This window comes from Leopardus geoffroyi, chromosome D4 (genome assembly GCF_018350155.1).
Source record: "Leopardus geoffroyi isolate Oge1 chromosome D4, O.geoffroyi_Oge1_pat1.0, whole genome shotgun sequence".
Taxonomy (NCBI): domain Eukaryota; kingdom Metazoa; phylum Chordata; class Mammalia; order Carnivora; family Felidae; genus Leopardus; species Leopardus geoffroyi.
This window is the reverse complement of record NC_059342.1, coordinates 87,472,900-87,495,813: the sequence shown is the minus strand read 5'-3', so window position 1 is coordinate 87,495,813 and position 22,914 is coordinate 87,472,900. Positions and strand designations below refer to the sequence as shown.

Below are 22,914 nucleotides of genomic sequence, written 5' to 3'. Positions count from 1 at the left end.
TCAGGCCATCCCGACCACCCCGAGACACCGAGCCTCCTGAACACCTCCCCCTCCTCCGCCAAAGGCCTCCGCCAGGCCCCCCGCGGAGCCACGGCCAAGCCACTCACCCGGTTGGCCGTGACCGCCAAGTTCTGGAGGTTCTGCAGGAGGCCGATATCGGCGGGGAGGAAGGTCAGGTTGTTGTGGCTGAGGTCCAGGTAGCGCAGCTTGCGGCAGTAGAAGAGCTGGGTGGGGATCTTCTCGATCTTGTTGCGGTTCAGATAGAGGCGCTCGAGGTTGGTGAGGTTGCCGATCTGGATGGGGATGTAGGCGATGTGGTTGTACCACAGCTTAAGGCAGGTGAGGCGGTGCAGGTGCTGGAAGCTGATGATCTCCTCGATGGTCTTGAGGTTGTTGTCCTTGAGGTCAATCTCCTGCAGGTTGTGGAGGCTGAAGATGGAGTGTGGGATCCGCTCCAGGTCGCAGCGGATCAGCTCCAGCTCGGTCAGGTTCACCATCTTCTTGAGGCTGTTGAGGACGATGAGCTTGGTGCCCTCGTTGTTGATGGACAGCTTCTGCAGGTGCACGCCCACGTCGGTGACCACCTGCGGCAGCTTGCTCAGGTTGCTCTTGAGCCGCAGCACCTTGAGGCGCTTGAGCTCGCGCAGCCCGTCGATGACGATGTAGCGGTTGTTCTCCGCGCTCAGGTTGCCCGTCAGGTGCAGCTCCTCCAGGGTCTTCAGGCTGTAGATCCACAGCGGGATCTCCTTGATGTCCGTGAACTTGATGTGCAGGGCCCGCAGGTTCTCGCGCAGGAAGGCCAGGGCGGGCGCCTCGATCTTGGCCGCCGTGTGGTACAGCCACAGCTCCTTGAGGCCCGTGAGCTGGGCGATGCTGGGCGGGATGGTCACGTCCGGGATCAGCTCCAGCTTCAGCACCTCCAGCTCCACCAGGTCGAACACGGTGTCGGGGATGCCGCTGAGCATGAACAGGTGCAGCTCCAGCTTGTCCTGCGCGTTCTTGGTGAGCCGCTGCCGCAGCTTGTCCAGCGTCCACTCGTTGTTGAGGTTCAGCTGCCGCAGCTTGTTCTCGCTCACCTCCGACAGGAAGACGGCGAAGCGCTTCGAGTAGAGCGGGTCGTACTGGTCGATGAGGTGGAGCATGAAGGCGAAGTCGTTCTTGACGTCGGGGATGTCGCTGTAGCTGCTCTCCTCGCGGATGGACTCGAACGAGTACTTCTTGAGGGAGCGCCGCAGCATCCACCACAGCGTGTACATGCAGATGAGGCCGTAGAAGATGACCAGGCTGATGTAGAAGGACGCCAGGATCTTGAAGAGCGTGGCCAGCGGGTGGGCACAGCGGTAGGTGCGGTAGCCCGTCAGGCTCTCGATGTCCACGGTGCAGTCCACGTCGAACTTGATGTTGTGCACGTAGTAGACGGTGTAGCAGATGATGAGGATGAACTTGACCACCTTGATGATGGTCTGCCGCATGTAGAGGCGGTACACGATGTCCCCCTCCTCCACGTGGGTGCGGAACTTCTTCACCTTCTCGAACAGCGCCTTGGCCTGCTCACCCTCCTTCTTGTCCAGCACGCCCGTCTCCGAGCGGTCCACGATGCCCTGCTCGATCCGGGACTTGGTCCGCTGCAGCATGGGCACGGTGGCCTCCACGTCTTCGCTGACCGTCGACGACTTCTTGTCCATGGAGCCGTTCATCTTGCTGAAGGCCGGCTTGGGGTCGCTCTCTTCCACCACCGTCTCGGACAGGGCGCGTGTGGTCCAAGGCGAGTCGAAGCACTTGAGCAGGATAGACACGAAGTGCTCCAGCTTCGAGCTCGTGCGTGGAAACTTGAACCAGAAGTTGCTGCAGGCCAGGAAGATGAGCGTGTGCAGCAGCACCAGGTAGGGGAAGTACTTGGCGAACCAGTGCAGGCGGTTCTCGTAGCACACGGCGTCCACGTAGTTGTACTGGTGCCGGTCCAGGTCGTACTTGATGCCCGTGGGGCCTGCGCCGGGGGTCGGCAGGACCGTGGAGTTGGGGTAGGTGGGCTCTGGGCCAGGGGCTGCCCAGCCCCGGAATGAGTCGTTGCAGGAGTCCTTGGTGACCCACTTACAAGGCAGGCAGATCATCTTGTCCTGGGTGACCTGCAGTGTGCCCCCAAAGACCGCGATCATCAGCATGACAATGGAGATGTAGTCGGTGAACACGTCCCACCATGGCTTCAGGATCCGGTAGGCTGGCTGCGTGTCCGCAAAGTAGCGGAGCTCTGTCACTGGAATCATGGTTCAACCTGAAAGGGACCCACAGGAGGGGGTTACCACAGGGCGGCCTGGCTGTCTGGGACCCAGGAGACGGCGCACCCATCGTCCGACATTCCACCTTGAGTCGGGCTTGGGAGTCACAGCCTTGCCACGCACAGGGTGGCCCACCGATCAGCCTCTGTCCAGAACTATGTGACCACCAGGCGGCTGGGACACCAGCACAGGGGAAGGCAGGCGGCCTCCGGACTTAGCAGACGTGAAGACCAAGAACTGAGGTCGGGACCCACGCCGACAGATGGCTAAGGTGGCCTCGCCCTGCATTCCAGCAGGACCATTTGGGAATTCCTGTCCCCAGGCTGCATCCTATTAACGATCAGACTGACCAGAGGGGCTTGTTGAAAACTCCCAGTTCACTTGGAACCAGGGCCGTGATGCTGCCCCAGTGACCCGAAGAGGTTTCCTCCAAGTGTGAGAAATCCCAATGGAGAAGAGGGGGCTTGATGTGAACTCACTTTTTTCTTTTAAGTTTATTTATTTATTTTTGAGAGAGACAGAGACAGCGTGAGCAGGGGAGGGCCGGAGAGAAAGAGACAGAGAATCCCAAGCAGGCTCTGCATTGTCAGCACAGAGCCCAGTGAAGGGCTCGAACTCACAGTGAGACCATGACCTGAGCTGAAACCAAGGGTCGGACGCTTCACCGACTGAGCCACCAAGGTGCCCATGAACTCACTTTTGTAAGACAAATAGGGAAATTCAAAAAAATTCCATGAGGATGCATGTAATTATGTGTAATTATGTCCCTACTGGATCCTGAAGGGAGTCTTTCTTACACACACACACACACACACACACACACACACACACACAGTAGGGGGTGCGGCCAAGCAGAGAGAAGACAAGAAAACAAGACTGACTCCGCCGCATGCTGGATGATATCACAATTATTATTATTATTATTATTATTATTATTATTATTATTATTATCATCTCTGGCCGTGTGCATCTGCATGTGTGTGTATAAGGAAATTAAAAATAGCAGCATATTATCTCCCTGGAGAGTTCAATTCGGCAGGTCTCAGGTAGAGCTTACACTTGACTCTGGTGACGCTAACGATCAGCCAAGTTTGGGGAACACTGCGTAAGAAGCCACATTCAGGAAATCCAGCCAGTGACATACAGGAGGAGTGCAACAAAATGAAGGTGCGAAAGGAATCCTGTGCCTGGGCTGTCTGCAATCACCCTGCCAAGATACACTGCCCTTACAACTACTGGTCTGCAAGACTGTAACGAAATTTTTAAAAGTACTCTATGTTCACCAGAGAATGCTTGGGGAAATATAAAAAAGCATAAACACAAAAAAAGAGATCCCTTGTAAGAACACTGCCAGGGATCACCCACTGTTAACTTTTCAATGCGTAATAACCTTCCAGTCCTTTCTGTGCATATTTTTTAAAATAAAATTGTGAATTTTATTTTACTCCCTATTTTCCAATGTAGAATCTAGATTTTTTTTTTTTTTAAGTTTACTTATTTTGAAAGAGAGAGAGAGGCAGAAAGAAAGGGAGAGGAAGAGAGAATCCCAAGCAGACTCCACACTGTCAGCAAGGAGCCCCACGCGGGGCTCGATCTCATGCACCATGAGATCATGACCTGAGCCGAAGCATGACCTGAGCCGAAGTCTGGCATTCAACTGACTAAGCCACCCAGGTGCCCCTAGAATCTAGACTTTAAACCAAGGTTTAAGTATTGTATTTTGACAGACTGGTCTGTTTCTCTTGGGAGATGAACCAGGGTGCCCAGACTACGGGACTGCCCCCCTCATTCTGACTGTTGGTAATGTTAATAATGACCACGGTAATGAAACATTCATAAAACGGGCCTCCCTGCAAACGCCAAATGTGTTCCATCCTGTCTTTCCAGGGCACACCGGGATGGGTGGGAAGAAAGCAACCCAGGACTCTGAGAGGGAATCGGGGCACTCAGATGGACGTGTGCCAGGCACTGGGCTAGCCCATACCACGGAATCCCTTCGATGCCCACGCGCAGGCCTGTCTTTGGCCTCGTTCCACAGACGGGGGAACTGAGCTCAGGGAAGTGAAGTCACCTGCCACGGACACTCTACGACTCAGGGCAGAACTGGGACCGAACCCAGGCCTGTCCCTCCGCCTCCCCACTTGGGTCGTCACTGCTGCACGGGCTTGCTGTCAGCGTGACCGTGCCAAGAGACCACACCCGGGAGTCCAGCTTCCCTGCCCCCCCTGGGGTTCCCAGAACTCAGGTCACCACGGGGCCAGTAGACACAACCACCCTCCCGGGGCCACCAGCTCCAGCCCAGGGGTCAGCCCTCCTGGCGAGAAGGCCTGGGCCTCTAATGACTGGCTGGCTCCTTACACCGCCCACACTCCTGAGGAGGGGGCACCCCGGGGAGGGCTCGCTGAATCACGCAGCCAGCCTCCAGCTGAAAGAGACCCAGATACTCGTCCCTCCCTCGCCAGTTCCCCAAGCCCACATCCAGGCAGGCACCCAAAGGCTGGGGACGGGAAGGGAAGGGAGGAGGGGCCGAGACCGAGCGCCCGAGGGCGTGCACCAGCCTGCCCCGGAGATTCCAGAGAGAGACGGCCACGGCCACGGCAGGACGCCAGACGCTGGGGGCGGTGCAGTTTACGACCAGGCAGGATGTGGTTGCAAACTCACAGTTTTGGAGGGAGGTGGGTGTGCCAGCCTAGTGGGGACACCCGGTCTCACGGTGAGGAGTGGCCTCTGGGCCCTGCCGTCCTAGGGCTTTGCACATGTGGCTTCCTGACTTCTGAGGTGGGAACTGTGCACAGCTCCGTTTACAGGTGAGGGAACTGGAGGCCGACAGAGGGAGGAAACAGCCCAGGCCATTCCAGACCGGTATGTCTGGCTCTTAGCTTGCCCCCGACCCCAAACACCTGGTCTCAAGCACATCCTGAACTCGCTGCCATCCAGCCCTTGGCTCAGCCTTCTGGGGACGATAAAAGTGCCCAAGGTGTGTCCACGCCTCAGGGGCCTCTGTGTCCAGTGGGAGCTCATGGGCAGTGGTGGGAGAGACAGATGCCGCCTCCCTGCTGAGAAGAGCCTCGTGGAGTCTCAGGGTGCAGAGCCAGGGGCCCTGGCTGGGAGTTCGGTGCAGGCCCGGCCCCATGGGGGTGACCCTCTAGCTGCACCCTATTTCTGCCTCACCTCTGCCACCAGCTCACTGTGGAACTCTGGACAAGGCACTGCCCCTCTCTGCTGGGGTTTTGGAAGAAATCTGGAAAGAAGGTGCAGGCACCAAACCCCAGGCTTTAGTCCCCAGGGATTTGAAGGAGGGGTGTCCGCCCCAGGGGCCCCCGACAACAAACAGCTAGGTGGTAGGGGCAGTCCCCTCCCAAGCAGCTCTTGTTGAGGCTGGGGGGGGGGGGGGGGGGCAAGCCAGTGGCCAAGAAGGCTGAGCTGAGAGATCTGCCAGCCTCGACCTCGCTGCAGGACCTTGGGCAAGGTCCTCGCTGGCTTTGGGCCTCAGGTTCTGCACAGACACCTCACAGGGCTGCTGGAAAACGTCCACAGAATTTCACGCTTTTACAGTGCTTAGCGCAGAGTGGGGCGGGCAGGCAGGCGGTTCAGGCACCTCCTCGTCTTGCTCCTTCAGGGCAGGAGTCTTTGGCGCATAGTAGGTGCTCAATAAAATCAGTGGGTCTCAAGAGAGGGCCCGAGAGGAAGGGGCAGGAGTGGGACGCAGGGAAGGGCAGGGCCCAGGCATGGCGGGGAGGGAGGGCAGCAGCGAGTTTCAGGTGGATGTGGGCAGGGCTGCACATCCTGACAGGGAGGAAGCGGAGGCTCCGCCCAACCCCGAGGGCCCCTGGGAAGGAGACAGAGCCCCTCACACCCCACCCTGCCCCAGGTAGGGATCTCCAGTGCAGGGACCCGCCCCACGAGCCAGTGACTCAAGAGCACTGAACATCCACAGGGGCAGCTCCTCTTCCCAGACTAAAGACTCAGGGCCAAGTCCAGGATGAGCACATTGTTCCAGCACCCATTTTTTTTTTTCTTTTTTTTAAGGGAGCTCTACACCCAACGTGGGACTTAAACTCATGACCCTGAGATCAAGAGTCATGCTCTACCGACTGAGCCGGTCAGGCACCCGCCCCCCCCCCACCACACCCATTTCTTTTTCTCCAAATTTCACTGTGGTAATATACACATAACATAGGACTTACTGTTTTAACCATTTTTAGGTATGTCATTCAGTGGCATTAAATACACTGCCATTGTCGTACAGCCACCACCACCATGGGTCTGCTCTGTCCCCATTAAACACCAACTCCCCACTGCCCCCTCCCCCAGCCCCTATAAAGTTGACGATCCCAGGTGCTTCGTGAACGGAGACGTGCAACAAGATTGTCTCTTTGTGTCTGCCGTATTCCATCTAATACAGGGCCCTCAAAGTTCATCCGTGTCTTAGCACGGGTCAGAATTCCTTTCCCTTTTAAGGCTGAATAATATTCCCCACAACCATTTTACAGATAGGGAAACTGAGGCTCAGAGAGAGAAGCCATTGGCCCAACTTCACACTGGCTGTAAGTGACAGAGGCCACCTTCAGAGCCAGATCCACAGCGGAGCCCGGACCTGCAGCAGCTCCAGGGGGCCACCCGGGGGGAGCAGATCCCACCTGGAAGCAGACCCCTGTGCTCAGGAGGGCGCCACAGGGAAAGGGAGCAGGTTCAAGGAAGTGGGGATCTCGTTTCCGGTTACAGAAAGCACTCCGCCCAGGACGTTTCCTGGAGGCAGTGTGTTCCTCCCCTCCCTGCACTGAGCCCCTCCCCAGCTTGCATCGCCTCCAGGCAGGGGTCTGGAATAGCTTGTCTCCCCCATGGCCTGTTTCCCTGTCCCAAAGGGGGCAGAGACTCTGTCGTGGATATGCCAACATCTTGTAAAAGGTGGTCAAGGGACCGAGGGGCATGTGATCCCAGGCCTGTGCCTGCCTTGGGCACCTCCTTTCACGCTGTCTGTGGCCCACCCTGAGGTCAGCCAGCAAGGCTTGGCTCTAGAGCTGCCGATGCCACCAAACACCCCCTTGTCCTGGCCACCCCTGCCTGCAGCCAGCAGGGAGGGAGCAGTGTGTCCAGGAGCCAGGACTCCTTTCCCTCGTGGCACGTTGGTTTCCCCAGCCATAAAATGGGGGGTGGGGCGGGGGACACAGATGCCCTGCCAAGCTCTCAGGACTATCAGAAGTCACTGAAATGAATTTTCCCAAACTGCCTGTGTATGGCCCATCGGTCAGGTGGAGAGCAAGCCCCAAGCTACATGATGTGAGCTTAGAGCTGGAGGGATGGCCGGGCTAGTCTGGGCTCTGTCCTGAGTGGTGGAGTGACCCTGGGCGGGCGCCTTCGTGTCTCCGAGCCTCAGTGCGCCCCCATCTGTGGGATACGGCTAAACCAGACATGGGCCTGGCCCCCCAGAGCAACCCCGACTTCAACAGACAGTCAGGGGTGGCTGAAAAGTGCACAGAACAGGAGCACAAAGGAAGGAAATGGAAGGAGGAAAACCACCCAGAGGGCTGGCAGATACCAGGCAAAGAGACACCGGTGGGTGGGGCCTGGCCCACAGTGGGCGGGTCTGGACCACTGTGGGCGGGGCCTGGACCGCGTGGGCGGGAAAGAGGATGCGACCTTTTCAATGGAACGAAGTAGCTGTGTATGTAATACCATTTTGGAAAAAAAGCAAGATCCAGAAAAATAAATAAATATAATCTCATTCTGATAAACCCTTGACCCACAGTCCCTGCACCGTGGGGAGGGGCTCCCTCTCCGAGAGGGAGTAAGAAACAGAATGAAAAGAAACTAATTTTTTACCAGCATGCATTATCTTTGTGATTGATAAAATACTAGAGTTCAAAAGAAACAGAGCCTTAAAAAAAAGAAGAAGAAAAAGAAAATCAGTTCTCATGTGGGGATCAGGTGTTCTTTTGAAGTTCTGGGAGGGCAGTTTGGGGAGGGCAGTGGGGAATTGGGTCAGATCAGGTCAGGTCTTTGGCCCAGGAGATGGAGAATTTGGAAAGGATCCTGAATAGAGGACAAAGATGAACAGGTTGAACTCAGGGAACCGAGAAGACAAAAAGGCAATGTGCCTTGCTGTCCTCTGAGCTCTGGGCTGACTACTTCTTTTCCAGAATGGACGCCTCACTCTGAGCTACAGACTGTGCCCTCCTAGAAGTCAGGGGTTAACATCCACCAGTGAAGCGGGAGACCAATGGCTGCACCCAAGTAAAGCTTCAGAGGCAGTGGGCAAGAGGCCACCCAGGGGCCGGGGGCCAGGGAGGCTAGGAGTCCTGCAGGACAGAGGCCACCCCAGACTCATCCGGGGCCCTTGTGCAGAGCCCAGAATACAGCAGTGGAGACAAGACCTGCCGATCTGGGTGGAGCTCAGGAAGGAGGCCGTAGGAGGAAGGATGGCAGTTGTCTGCGAAAGAACAGGACAAAAGTCAGTTACAGGAATGTTCATCAGAGTATTATTTATGCCCTGGGAAAATTGGAAACAACCCAGATGCCCATTACTGGGTGACTGGTTAAAGACTCATTAAATGATCAGATGATAAAACACTATGAAAGAATGAAAACTTGTCAGAGCAAGACACTCAATGACTTGATAAGGGGAAAAACGTCAGAAGTATGCTACCTGCAAAGAGTAGGTAATAACACTGTGGTGGAGTAATTCTTCCGTTACGAGTTTTATGTATACAAATAAAACTTAACACATACATTTGAACCATATTGGCAGTGACATCAGACTGCTGTTTATAATCTTTTTTCACTCCAAACTTACCTCTATCTTCTATTACGCTAGTCAGGTAATGAAGTTTGGTTTTTTTGTGTGTTTTTTTTTTTTTTTAAGTTTATTTTTTTCAGTAATCTCTACACTCAACATGGGGTTCGAACTCATGACCCCGAGATCAAGAGTCACATGCTCTTCTGACCGAGCCAGCCAGGAGCCCCGAAAAGATTTTTTTTTTAATCACAATTCCAAGGGCATCTTTTGGGATGAGCACTGGGTGTTGTATGGAAACCAATTTGACAATAAATTTCATATATTTAAAAAAAATAAATAAATAAAAGATCAACACTTCAATTAAAAAAATAGCAATAAAAATAAAATTTTGGTAAAAAAATAATAAAATAAAATAAAATAAAATAAAATAAAATAAAATAAAATAAAATCACAATTCCAAGGGATCAAGCATAGCTAAGACAATTTGGAAGAACAAGGTGAGAGGAGACTGACCACAAAGATATAGGAATTCAGCCAATGTGGTATTGTGATGTAGGGATAGACGGATGGATCAAAGGAACAGAAGGGCGAGCCTAGAAACAGACCCTGAAATGTCTGGAAACAGACATGAAGAGCGTTAGCTTTGCAGGTAGAGGGAAAGAATGGGTGTCCATGAATGGAGCTGGCTCTCAGGTACTCACATGAAAAAAGGCATAGCCTCATCTACTTCCTTAATATGAAAATAAATTCCAATGAACCAAAGACCTAAGACAAAAGCTCCAAGGAGGCCAACATGGGCAGGGCTCGATCCCACAACCCTGGGATAATGACCCAAGCCGAAATCAAGAATCAGACCCTCAACAAACTGAGCCACTCAGGTGCCCCAAAAGTTGAAAGTGTTTAAAAAAGGGGGCACCTGGGTGGCCCAGTTGGTTAAGTCTCCAACTCTTGGTTTCAGCTCAGGTCATGATCTGGTGGTTCGCGAGTTGGAGCTGTGCATCAGACTGCACTGACAGCACAAAGCCTGCTTGGGATTCTCTCTGTCCCTCTCTCTCTCTCTGCCCCTCCTGTGCTCTCTCTCTCAAAATAAATAAACTTTAAAATTTTTTTACGTTTATTTATTATTGAGAAACAGAGACAGAGCATGAGCATGGGAGGGACAGAGAGGAGGGGAGACACAGAATCCGAAGCAGGCTCCAGGCTCTGAGCTGTCAGCACAGAGCCCGACGCGGGGGCTTGAACTACAGAATGGTGAGATCGTGACCTGAGCTGAAGTCAGACGCTCAACCGACTAGACCACCCAGGCACCCCAAAATAAATAAATAAACTTTAAAAAAAAGAAGAAAGAAAGATCTAAGAGATCAACTTAGGATGAGAAAGGATTTCCTATCACAAAGAGTACAAATCCTTACAGGAAGAGATTGATATTGTGATCACATTAGGTTCAAATAGGGGCGCCTGGGGTGCCTGGGTGGCTCAGTTGGTTGAGCGTCCAACTTCGGCTCAGGTCATGGTCTTGCAGTCTGTGGGTTCGAGCCCCGCATCGGGCTTTGTGCTGACAGCTGGGAGCCTGGAGCCTGTTTCAGATTCTGTCTCCCTCTCTCTGCCCCTCCCCCACTCATGCTGTCTCTCTCTGTCAAAAGTAAATAAACATTAAAAAAAATTAAAAAAAAAAAATAGGGGTGCCTGGGTGGCTCAGTCGGTTAAGCGTCCGACATTGGTTCAGGTCACGACCTCACGGTTCGTGAGTTCGAGCTCCGCATTGGGCTCTGTGCTGATAGCTCAGAGCCTGGAGCCTGCTTCGGATTCTGTGTCTCCCTCTCTCTCTTTTCCTACCCCGCTTGCACTCTGTCTCTCTCTCTCTCTCTCAAAAATAAAGATTAAATAAAATAAAATATATGCATATCAAAGAACATAATAAAAAAACAAGTAAAAAGAATGCGCAGATTTGGAAGAGCTATTTACAATGTGTGTAACTACCAAAGGATTACTATCCAGGGCAAATACAGAATTCTTACAAACACAAGAAAGAGACAATCCAAAAGAAAAAAAAAAACGGCAAAATACACGAACAGACAATTTACAAGAACAAAATACAAATGGAATTTAATGTATGAAATTAATTCCTAATCTCGTTACCAATCAGGGAATGCAAATCAGATGCCACTTCATTCCCCTGCAACTGGCAAAAATGCTGAATTCCTAGACGAGGAGTTAGGATGCACATATCCTACAATCCAGCGACTTCTCTCCTAGTTATAGATCTCAGGGAGTTGTTTTACACACATGAGAAGTCACGGACAAGAATGCTCTCTAAAGAGTTGCTCCTAACAGCCCCAAATCAGCAGCAACCCATCCATCAACGGGAGAAAGGATAAATCATTACCGTCGTACAACGGAATGCTAAAGCAATGAGTTAATGATCTATACCTACATGTACTAACAAGAACGGACCTCAGAAACAATGCTGAGCCAAAAACAAGCTACAGAATAATATGTTATGTGTTATGCAAGGTTTTCTATAATGTAACATATCCATGTGTAGTAAAGCTATAAAGACATGCATGGAGAGCCCCCAAATCAAGATAATTTCATCCAGAGAGGTGAAGCAAAAGGGCTCGGGGAAGAGGCTTCGCTTATGTCTGAAATAATTTGAGACAGAGACAATCTAGCTAACGCAATTACTGTAAAAATTAAGGACCGACAAAGCTGAGTCCTGGATACAAAGATATTTGTTCTGGTTTTATACTTTTCCGTGTGCTTAAATTATTTCATACGAAATTTTCCAAAATCATCCTCCGTTTCTACCCCCTCTGGCGGGTCCTCTCTCTGGTCCTCACACCTGCCAGGCTCAGCTGGAGGCGGCTGCTCTGGACCTACTGCTGGGGCAGCAAATTCAAATCCTCCTTCCAACTGGCCTGCTCCTCACCTGTGGTCTCTGAGGATCCTAGAGAACACGATACCACCCCTGCCTGGTCCTGCCCTGTGCCCAGCAAGCTGCCGAAGCGGGAGGATGCAGTCAGACCCTTTCCACATCACAGCAGACGCAGGCGGGGAGAAGTGGGAAGGTTCCTGTGGCAAGGCCGGAATATCCCTGTCCCTGGAGAGTCCCTATCTTCCCCCTTGGTGGCAGGCAGATCGCGGAGGGCACAGAGAGCAACAGCTTTGGATCTGGGAAGACACAGGTTCAAAAGCAGCTCTCCTCTGAAATCATTTTCCTCTGGGAAAATTATTAGCTCAAGCCTCTGTGTTTACAATTTAAAGATAAGAATTGGGGTGCCTGGGTGGCTCAGTCGGTTAAGCTTACGCATGGGACTTCAGCTCAGGTCATGATCTTGTGGTTTGTGAGTCTGGGCCCTGAGTCCTGCATCAGGCTCTGCACTGACAGTGAGGAGCCTGCTTTGGACTCTCTGTCTCTCTCTGTCTCTGCCCCTGCCCGACTCATGCTCGCACGCACTCACTCACGTGCTCTCTCTCTCTCTCTCTCTCTCAAAAATAAAATAAATTAGGGGCGCCTGACTGGCTCAGTCGGTTAAGCGTCCAACTTTGGCTCAGGTCATGGTCTCATGGTTCATGGGTTCGAGCCCCACGTCGGGCTCTGTGCTGACAGCTCGGAGCCTGGAGCCTGCTTTGGATTCTGTGTTTCCCTCTCTCTCTGCCCCTCCCCTGCTCACACTCGGTCTCTCTCTGTCTCTTTCTCAAAAATAAATAAATGTAAAAACATTTTTTTAATAAATAATTAAATAATTAATAAACTTTTAAACTGAGAATAATGCTACCTACCTCATACATCTGTATACAGTGACCCAAAAGATGTACTAGAGGTATTAAAAAAAAAAAATCGGGGGACGCCTGGGTGGCTCCGTCGGTTAAGCGTCTGACTTCAGCTCAGGTCATGATCTCGCGGTCCGTGGGTTCATGCCCCGCGTCGGGCTCTGTGCTGACTGCTCAGAGCATGGAGCCTGTTTCGGATTCTGTGTCTTCCTCTCTCTCTGACCCTCCCCCATTCATGCTCTGTCTCTCTCTGTCTCAAAAATAAATAAACGTTAAAAAAATTAATAAAAAAAAAAAAATCGGGGCGCCTGGGTGGCTCAGTCGGTTAAGCGTCTGACTTCACCTCAGGTCATGATCTCACCATTTGTGGGTTTGAGCCCCGTGTCGGGCTCTGTGCTGATAGCTCGGAGCCTGGAGCCTGCTTCGGATTCTGTGTCTCCCTCTCTCTGCCCCTCCCCTGCTCGTCTCTCTCTCTCAAAAATAAAGTTAAAAATATTAAAAACAAACAAACAAAAAAACAAGTACAGAGTCTCAGGTTTGCAAGATGAAAAAAATTTCTGGAGCTCAACGGGGGTGAGGGCCGCAGAATAGTGTGAACGCATTAATGCCACTGAACTGTGCGTTTAAAAATGGTTAAGATGATAATTTTACTTGTGTATCTTACCGCAATTTAAAAAAAAATCAGGGCAAAAGAGGCATGATCCTATTCTTGTTTTAAAAAAATTGTATCCCTAACTTATTACTGTATGCATAGAAAAATCTGGAGAGCTATACATAGAACTATATGCAGTTAAGTCTGAGGGCGGATCAGATAGCAGAGGGTTGTCTATACCATACACTCTTCTGTTACTTAAATTTAGTACTTTTCTGAGCAGGAAAAATACCTGAGAAGAAAACCAGAAGGCCGTCCTCACTGTGCGGTTTCTGACGACTGTAAAAGTTTACCAGAAGTACCTGCCGTGTACTGTGTTAGGAAAAGGTTGGTCCACCCCTGCCTGCCCCACCCAGGTGACCGACACTCCACGGGGTGCTGTCCTCACTGCTGGGAAGCAGCACCCCAGGTTGGGTCGGCTCAGACCCTGGGGACAAATGACTTTTCCTCTGAGCCTCAGTTTCCTCAACTGCAAAATGGGAATATTACCGTACCTGCCTCAGAGGCTTACTGTGACTACTCAACATAATGCACCGTGTGGCACAGAGGAAGGTGTTACGCTTACCACAACCCACCTGTCACTGCAGAAAACCCTCCCGGAACTCAGTGGGGGAAGACACCCAGGTGAGGGCTGAGCCACAAGGAATGGCATCTCCAAGTACAAACCAGACCCCCCAGAGCCCTCCAGAACCTGCCCCCGTCTCACAGACCACACTCAAGGGCCTTGAGCTTCTGGAGCCCCACCCAGGCTCAGGACCCCAGGAAAGGACGGAGGTAGAGAGCTGGCGATTTACTCTCAGAACCACCCCTTAGGTATCAACCGATGTCGTTGATTTCCTCCTGATGCTTCTTACAGAGGGGGAAGGGAGTAAGCAATGATGTGCTGCCCTCTCCATCCCGGAGGGTGACCACCCAAGCATGCTCCTGCCCCCGCGTCGGCCTATGGAGACTTGGCTTTCACACTCAAGCCGTGGCAGGCCAGCCAGGCTGCGGGTAAACAGGGCACAGTGAGCCTTTTGTTAAAGCCCAAACAGAGATGCTGGGCAAGCTTCCCAGGCAAGAGGGGAGGCAGGAGGCTGGCGCCCCTCCTTGTACCACACTTGGAAAGGCTGTCTCTCCAACACTCTCCCAGGGAAGGGGGAAGGGCCCTTCCCAAGAGGCCTGAGGAAGACGGTGGGTCGATGGCCCTGTCCCGGAAGGGCTCTGGGCCTGTGAATCTGCTCCTCGGTCAGCACCCCTGGGCCTCCTCTGGTCCCAGAGCTGGGAGTGGGAGGAAAGGTCGCACCTCGCCATCTGGTGCACACAGCCCCCACCCACTCAAGAGCAGGGCATTGCCCTCCAGGCCCCCACACCCACTTGGGGTGAGTCAGCAGCGGGCCGGGGGCACTGCCTGGCTTGGCACTCAGCCTGCGGAGCAAGGCACACCCTCACTTCCCGGGAAAGGAAGATGGGAGACAGTCGAGGCGGGAGGGGGAGGGAACAAGTTTCACTTCCAAACTGCTCTCGTGTTTGGGCCGGGCCTCCCAAACAGGTCTGTCCTCATACAATCTCGCAAGGCTGCGGCCTAGCTTACAGGGTGAAGGGTGACAGGTGAGGGACACCCACCTGGGGCTCCTGGACTCACAGAGGCAACAGGCCAGGCTGGAGGCTCAAGCCACCCCGTCACCACACCAGGCTGGCATTAGCGCTCCCGGCTACTGGCGGGGACCACATGCCAGCACTGAGCCCAGCACTTCCTGTGCCTCGGCTCCCAATCTCCACGAAAACCAGGAAGGTGGCTTTCCAATTCACCAGTGGGTGATCTTGGGAAAGTCCTCTTACCTCCCAGGGCTCTGGGTTTCCTCATCTGTAAAATGGCTTGTGAGTTGTAGTGAGGACTGAAAGAGGGAGTCCGTGGAAAGCTTCTGGCCCGGTGCCTGCCACGTATTAAGACTCTGTAATGTTAGCTGCTGTTATTGTTATGGGAGGCGTCCTCATCAGTCCCTTTATGGGAGAGTGGTTAAGCGACCTGCCCAAGGCCACAGAGCTAGAAGATGGTGGGAAAGATCACCACCAGTCTGCCTTTCCATTACGCCAATCTGTGTCGAAGGCTAGTGGGGCTCCTGACCCTGGAAATGCTTCCTAAGACAAGACCTCCTTTTCCCGAGGGGTACATGGAATCAAGGCTTCTGCAGGGAACCCGAGCAGAGCATACTCAGACGCCTCTGGTGTCTCAGGTATAGCTTTAAGGAGACTCTAGAAAGGAGCCCTGCTCTGTCGGGTCTGGGCCCAGAAGCCAGATGCCAGATCAGGGTCCGTGGTGGCAAAGGGGCCTTGGAGGTGGGCCTTGGTCTGCTATGAATGCCAGCACTGCCTGCCTGGACAGGTTACAAAATGGGGGCAGGAGCGCCTAAAGGAGGCTGCAGACACATCTTCTGCTGAGATCCCAGGGGACTGGGACTGAGGCCAAGGTAAGCTGCCTGTGGCCCAGCTCTCTGGGCTGGAGGGGGGTGCTGCCCCCAGAGATCCCAACACAGGGCACCAGGGGGGAGGGGTGAAGTGCAGGACCCCCGTGCACCCAGCTTCCTGCCGCCCCCCCGCCCCCCACCGGAACATTTGTCAACAGCCGACTCCGGAGTTCGGTGCTGGCACCTCTGAGGGTGTCCAGGTGGCATGTGAGAGCTCTGGAATTTTAGAGCCACTTTTACTCCGGTGGAAGGCTGCTCCAGGCAGGAGGCTATATTGCAGCAGCCTATTTAATTTTGAGGTTTTAGGCCCTCAAGAGACAGTTAAACATAGAACTTACTACGAGATGCAGCAGAAACACATCAGGAGAGATAGCAGGGGATGTTTGCGGCTGGGAGTAAAAGCCGTTCTAGAAACCTCAGTCCCAACACATCCTAGACAAGGGATGGTTAACCCCCCGACACGTTCTGGGAAGTCACTAGAATCCCCGCTGCTGAGGACAGCTCGGCCCTGCTTCTGTACCAAGGGTGTCAGATGCACGCCTTTGCCAGAGGTGGGGACCAGGGCTGAAAGCATCACCCTGCTCAGTGTCTCCTGGGATGGTCCACAGACCGGCCGCCTCACGACAGCCTGGGAGCGTCCTCAGGATGCAGATTCCTGGGCCCACCCCTGCCCAGGTGTGTGGCGATGGGTCCCCGGGGAAACAGCATTGTCAACAAGCCCCCCCACCCACCCACCCAGGGGAAGCTCCGAAGTACCTCCAAGCCTGAGAACCCGGAGAAAAAGAAAAACGGAAGGTGGGGTGGAAAAAGCACAGGCTGCCAAAGCTAACAGCTCCGGGTTCGAGTCCCAGCTGTGGTCTCTGACGGTGGAGCCATCTCATAGAGGAGACCGTGGCGGGGAGCTGCCATACGTATGCAGTGACCCGACATACCACCCAGTGCTCCGACTGTGGCCACTGGGGACAACTGGGGGACAGGAAGGCCCTGCCGTTAGAACAAGGGAGAAGGAGGACAGCCCAATTCCTGGAGCCAAAGTGTCTCCAGAGAGAAGGAAAAGAGACTGCAGGGAAAGAACAGGAGGAGGGAACCCGGTGAGGAAGAGGGTCAGGTCAGGGAGCCTGAGAAGGCCACCAGGTCAGGGACACCTCGTTCTCAGCTCGACCCTGCCAGACCACAAAACCAGGCTGCCAGGCCTGAAATCCCTCCTGCCCCAACAGAGCACCTTCAGACCCGGGTCACAGGGCAGGCCCTCTGCCTTCTCCTCCCCTGCCCACCGTCAAGGTTAAAACCTGAAAGGAGAGGGGCATCTGGCTGGCTCAGTCGGTGGAGCATGTGACTCTTGATTTTGGGGTTGTGAGTTCGAGCCCCGTGTTGGGTGTAGAGTTTACTTAAAAACAAAATCTTTAAAAAAATTTTTTTAATGTTTATTTTTGAGAGAGAGAGAGAGAGAGAGAGAGAGAGAGAGGGAGGGAGGGAGGGAGGGAGGGAGGGAGGGGCAGAGTATAAGTGGGGTAGGGGCACAGAGAGGGGGAGACACAGAATCTGAAGCAGGCTCCAGGCTCTGACCTGTCGGCACAGAGCCCCACACGGTGCTTGAACTCACGGACTGCGAGATCATGACCTGAGCCAAAAGTTGGATGTTTAACTGACTGAGCCACCCAGATGCCCCCAAAATAAAATCTTTTTTTTTTTCAACGTTTATTTATTTTATTTTTTTTGGGGGGGGACAGAGAGAGACAGAGCATGAACGGGGGAGGGGCAGAGAGAGAGGGAGACACAGAATCGGAAACAGGCTCCAGGCTCTGAGCCATCAGCCCAGAGCCTGACGCGGGGCTCGAACTCACGGACCGCGAGATCGTGACCTGGCTGAAGTCGGACGCTCAACCGACTGCACCACCCAGGCGCCCCCAAAATAAAATCTTAAAAATAAAACAAAACAAAACAAAACAAAACCCAATAGGAGCATTCCAAAGGGACCAAGACTTCCCCCAGGAATTGCCAGGGTCAGTGAGTCAAGGCCAGATTCAGGCAACACAGCAATTCGTGCATGTCCCTTCCAACCCCCCCAACCTGGCCCCTGCCCTAGGTAGACAGAGGAGGCCGAAACCTCTCAGGCCAGCCCAGGCCGTTCTCTCCAAGCTGTCCCTGGCACAGAGGAGGATTTCTGATCTCAGATAAGTAGGACCTGCTGCTTCCTACTCGTCCCTGGCCAGAAGAACTTTGGCTCAGGCTTCCCCTTCCTCTCCAGGAGGTAGAGTTCCTCAAAACCAACAGGAAACTCCTACAGGGCAGGGCTGGGGTTTGCTGACCTTGTCTCAATAAACAGGAGAGTCCACAAAATCACACACCAGGTATTTCCTACCCCCCTCGGTGCTGTTATCAATGCGCTAACAGCTCAAAACCCCAGAAAGGTGAGGATGGGGGCAGTGGGGGTGTGCTGATGGGGACTCACACACGGGACTCACACACGGATCCCCCGTGCCTGGGAAAGAGGGCCTGCGGGAACCAGGAAATGAGACGAGCAAGCTGTGAACCAGCCGCCCTAGCAAGACTTGACATGGGGAAAATAAGCAAATAGTAACACCACATGTGGAATGATACCCTCCTCGCCATTCACCTCTCCGGAGATGGGATGGCGGGAGACTTTCGCTTTCCGTGACATCAAAATCAAAATGTTATAAAAACATATAATGAACATGCAACTCTGCTGACAGTTAAAAAAAAAAAAAAAAAATTACTGTTTCTTTTAAAATCCAGGCTGGGGAGGGCCAGGCCCTCCTTAACAAAAAGCTGAGGTGACAGGTGGATGCAGCGAGGCCTGGGGCACAGAACAAAGGACCCTGGCTCAGGATTCCAGGATCTGGTTCCAGCCCCACATCCCCGCCTGCCTTCCTGAACTCTTGGGCAACTTTCCCCACTTTGAGCTTTAGTTCCCACATCTATAAACGAGGGATGAAGGCCACTGCCTGAGTTTCCCCAAATGATCAGAGGAAATCATTGACAAGGGTGCGTTTTACAAATGATACAGCAATCTATCCACGTACGTACCCGCTAAGGTTATAAGACACGTCCTGGGACACACGCTGCTAAGTGCCTTCCCTTTATCAACATATTTAAAGCAAGATGAGGTTCTAAAATCATCACCTTTTTATGGCTAAGGGAACAGAGGCTCAGAGAGGTACAGCGGCTGGCCCACAGTCACTCACCAGACCCACATCCCAGACTATGAAGTCTGGGTCCCAACCAGCGCACTTTCCCACCTTTGGGAACTGTTTTCCAAAGCGTGGGTCAAGGAACCCCAGTCCCCAAAGACGTCCACGTGATCAATTAACTGTGGCGATGCGCAACTTTGCCGGCCCCCTCTCAGAGACTCATCGTGCTCCCTTCGATGCGGTCAAGGCTAAGAAGCCCCACAGCAAGGTCAAGTTGTTTCCCAGAGTCATCCAACCACTGCGACCACAGGTACGGGCGTGCCACGGAACAACACCTTGGGAAATGTGGTCGCAGGACGGTCCGGTTAACAAGTCAGACCGACAAGATCTGGGCTGGGGGAGACAAAAAACAGAGGTTCGCAAGGAAACCTAATGTTGGCGTTTGAGGTACAGCTACCACATACTCCTCAGCTGGCCACGGAGTCGGGAGGAGGAAGAAGAATTCTCTCCTGCCACCTTTGCCCTAGATGCCCTGGACCCGTAGTAAGAATAGCAAAGGACCGCAGAGATGGAGATACTGCCCTTTGCCCCCTCGGCTGGGGCAGACACCTGACTGGAGGCTGGCCTGGCGGCGGGGGGCGGGGGGGAGGGGGGGCCCAGTCCTTACCCCTTGGACGGTTCTGCTATCTGCGTGCTGGCTGTCGGTGCTGAGGCTGGCCCACGTCTGTCTGGGCAGGGTCCTGGCATTCCTCTCGCTCCATGGAAGCTGCCTCCCTACGAGGAAGCAAGAGCTACTGTCAGCAGGGATGTGTGTGGCTATCAAGAGTTACCTGCTGTGCTGCCAATATTTTCTGAGTGCTTGCTCAGTGCCAGGTCCCGGACTGGGCTCTGGGGTGACAAGAGAGAACCAGACAGCCTACTGGGAGACGCCAAGGCAACGATTACAGTCAGCTCTTGGGAGCCCAGGGCTCTGCTGGGGGTACCCGGAAGCTACGGGGACCCAGAGGAAGCATGAGACCCAGAGCGGTGGGGTCAGAGAAGGCTCCCTGGGAAAGGTGTCACCTGAGTTGACTTCTAAGGAAGAGCAGAGGTTGGAGAAAGAGTACAAGTTCGCCTGGAAGGGAGAGAACGCGACATCTAGACAACGCTGAGTGGTTCTGCCTGGCTAGATCTAGGACCGGAGGTGGGAAGTGACGGGACGTGAGTTCCCGTGGGGCGAGCTGAGTCCAGGCAAAGGCACAGCTTCAGCCCAGACACACGAGTTCGACGCATACACAAAACCCAGCTAGCACCTGTTAGTCAGGAAGCATTTAGTGAGTATCTAAACACGCGAGGCACTCTGCTCAAAACCATTCACAAGACTGGAAAAGACAAGTTAGCAGGGTGGGAACAGAAGTGTGATCAGACTACAGTAGGGGTAAGGGGGAGTATCCAGACCACTAGGAGTTGAGACTGTGGCCCCCAGCCATCGGGAAAGGCCAAAGGATATGCAGGAGTTAACAGGAAGGAGGGAGTGCAGGTGGGGAGTGCACGGGCAGACAAAGGGACTCAAATGGCTCTAAGAGGGACTGTGGAGCCTTTTAACGACTTATGCCAGTAAGCATGTAAAGACACCTACTCAGTGCTAGGCACCATGCTGGGAGGAAAGAAGCAGAAGACAGTCTCCAACCCAGAGGAGAGGTACAGAAGTCAATAACCCAGCAAATCCACACAAGGGAGACGGCCACTAGCAGTAAAACACCTAGAGCTGTAAAGGCACGGAGGCCACTAAGCCAGACTCTAAGCCACCCCACCCTTCTCAAGGACAGGATACCCACTGAGGCTGGGCAGCCCAGTCACTTGCCCAGGGCACAGCCCGGACCAGAAGTCAGGCCTCAGGACTCCCTGTCACTGATTCTTCTAGTCTCACCTCTTCCAGGAAACACACACTGCACACTCCCAACATATTCACCCTGAGCTAATGCCTCCTTCCTCTGTAATATTTCTATTATTACGCTGGCCATTGTATCAACGTTTTCCTGCCTGCCTCTCCTCCCAGACTGCAGCTCAGAGGAGGCCAGGGACCATGTTCTCTCGCATCATTTCTGGTCCAGGCCAGGCACTGACTAAGGAATAGCTGGCTGGCTGGCTGGCTGGCTGGATGAATCAAGGGATAGAGACATGGTGTACTGGGCTCTAGGGCCACCCGACTTCTCATGAGGTCTTAGACCATTAACCTGTGCTTCAGTGTCCCCATGTGAAAATGTGGAATCACCGCCACTCTCAGGAGAGGCAGTCAGGAACCAGGCCAATCCCTTCCCTCCAGCTCCTACAGGTGAGGTCCAGGCCAAGCCAGATAGCAACCCAAGGCCCAGCCACTTCCCCACGTTCTGACCTACTGGGGCAGTCCTCAGGACCCTCTCCTGTCTAGAAAGGCCACTCAAAGTTTGCAGAGGAAACTGCTTCCTAGTGGGTGTGCCCAAGGGATGGAGCACAAAAGCATATGGTTGAGTTTGGGGGAGGAGGGAGATTGGGGGCAAGAGTCACAAACATTTCTTGGGCCCCTGCTCTGTGCCCTGGACGGCAGAGAGATATTAGACCCTACCCCAAAGCACCACTAAGACCGGGAAGACAGGGAGGCAGAGGCCCTTAATTCATGCCCCAGCATCTCTCCAGCCCTCCAGAACAAGTCATTGCCTTCCCTCCAGAGCCAGAGAAAGACTTGACCTTCACGAAGGCAATGTTCAGTGTGACTGAGCTATGGGCACTGCCCAGTCCCTCTGAACAAACTCCCACCCCCCCCCAACCCCCTCCACAGGAAGTATCGCCAATAGCAGACCTCCTCCTCCTCCTGCCTCCAGTCGGTCTGACTGCTGGTCTCTCTGTTCAGAGGGGTTAAAGAAACTCCTAATGGAAAAGGTGGGAGAGACCCATGGAAGCCTTTCGGCTGCACCGAATCCCTCCTCCACAATCTAGGCCCAAATTCCCTTTCCCTCCCCAAGCTCTCTCCCTCCTCATCCTCACACCTCATTCTCAAAAGTCTTCCTGGAGTAGAACTGGGGAAGAAGCATCAGAGGAGTGTGATCAGCCCCACCCTTCCAGCCAAGTCCTGATCAGAAGGCTGTTGGACACCACCCCCCCCAACCATCTCTCCTCCTTCCCAAAAAAGGCAGTAGTTGCATCAGCTGAGAACCAGCCGAATCTTGGTTCACTACAGTCCAGACCAAGGGGAAGAAGCAGTCAATAAAAGAAGCAGAATCATCATGAACCCCAGCCACCTCGGCCATGCTCCTTCAGCCTGGTAACCAACTTTGCTGGATCTCCAGCCTGGACCGCATCAGATCTGGTTCTCAGGCCCATATGGATGCACAGGACGTGGGCAGGGCCTGGAGTCTAGGACCCTGAACCATTCTTCCTAGGAACCCCTGTTCACACGGGGGCCCAAGATCTTGGCCAGGGATCCTGCCCCCCAAGTCAGGGCACTATTCCCGCCTGATCAAAAGGAGGGAGGGGTCCCGGGGCCAGGAGCCCAGGAGAAGAGAACAGGGGAAACCTCTGAAAACGAAATGAAAGCTGCCAAGCAGAAAGCTCAGAGGTGGAACCTCTAGCAAGGGGGGAGTGTGTGCGTGTAGAGGTTAGGATCTGAGGGAAACCCAGGGGATGACAAGGGGACCTGGGGGAGCCCAGGCGGAAACTCCCGGTCTGTAGAGCACAGGGAGGCACTGGGGTGCCTGGGAGGGGGCTCGCGCGCCCCGGCACCGGGGAGAGGGTGGGGTCCCGGAGACCTGGACTACCCGGGAGCCTGGAGGTGGGCCAAATTGAGCCGCGGCGGGGGCCCCCAGGGAGCCAGCCCGGGCGGGCAGAGCCCAAGCTGCCCGGGGCGCCGGGGCCGGGCAGC

The 22,914-nt window shown here is 53.8% G+C and overlaps 1 protein-coding gene across 4 annotated transcripts in view; it reads right to left on the bottom strand.

Annotated features, from left to right (window-relative positions):
• The window catches only part of LRRC8A (leucine rich repeat containing 8 VRAC subunit A), a 30,179-nt gene that overhangs the window by 7,083 nt on the left and 182 nt on the right, over positions 1-22,914 (bottom strand). The window contains exons 2-4 of one of the 4 annotated variants that reach the window (XM_045467626.1): positions 19,705-19,811; positions 3,291-3,377; positions 108-2,272 (exon numbers count right to left, since the gene is read on the bottom strand). In XM_045467626.1, coding sequence (XP_045323582.1) covers positions 108-2,264 — 2,157 coding nt within the window. In that variant the 5' untranslated portion in view covers positions 2,265-2,272; positions 3,291-3,377; positions 19,705-19,811. Of the gene's footprint in view, positions 1-107; positions 2,273-3,290; positions 3,378-19,704; positions 19,812-22,294; positions 22,752-22,914 lie in introns of those variants that run through there. The other 3 variants (XM_045467623.1, XM_045467622.1, XM_045467624.1) reach the window with 3 other exon arrangements.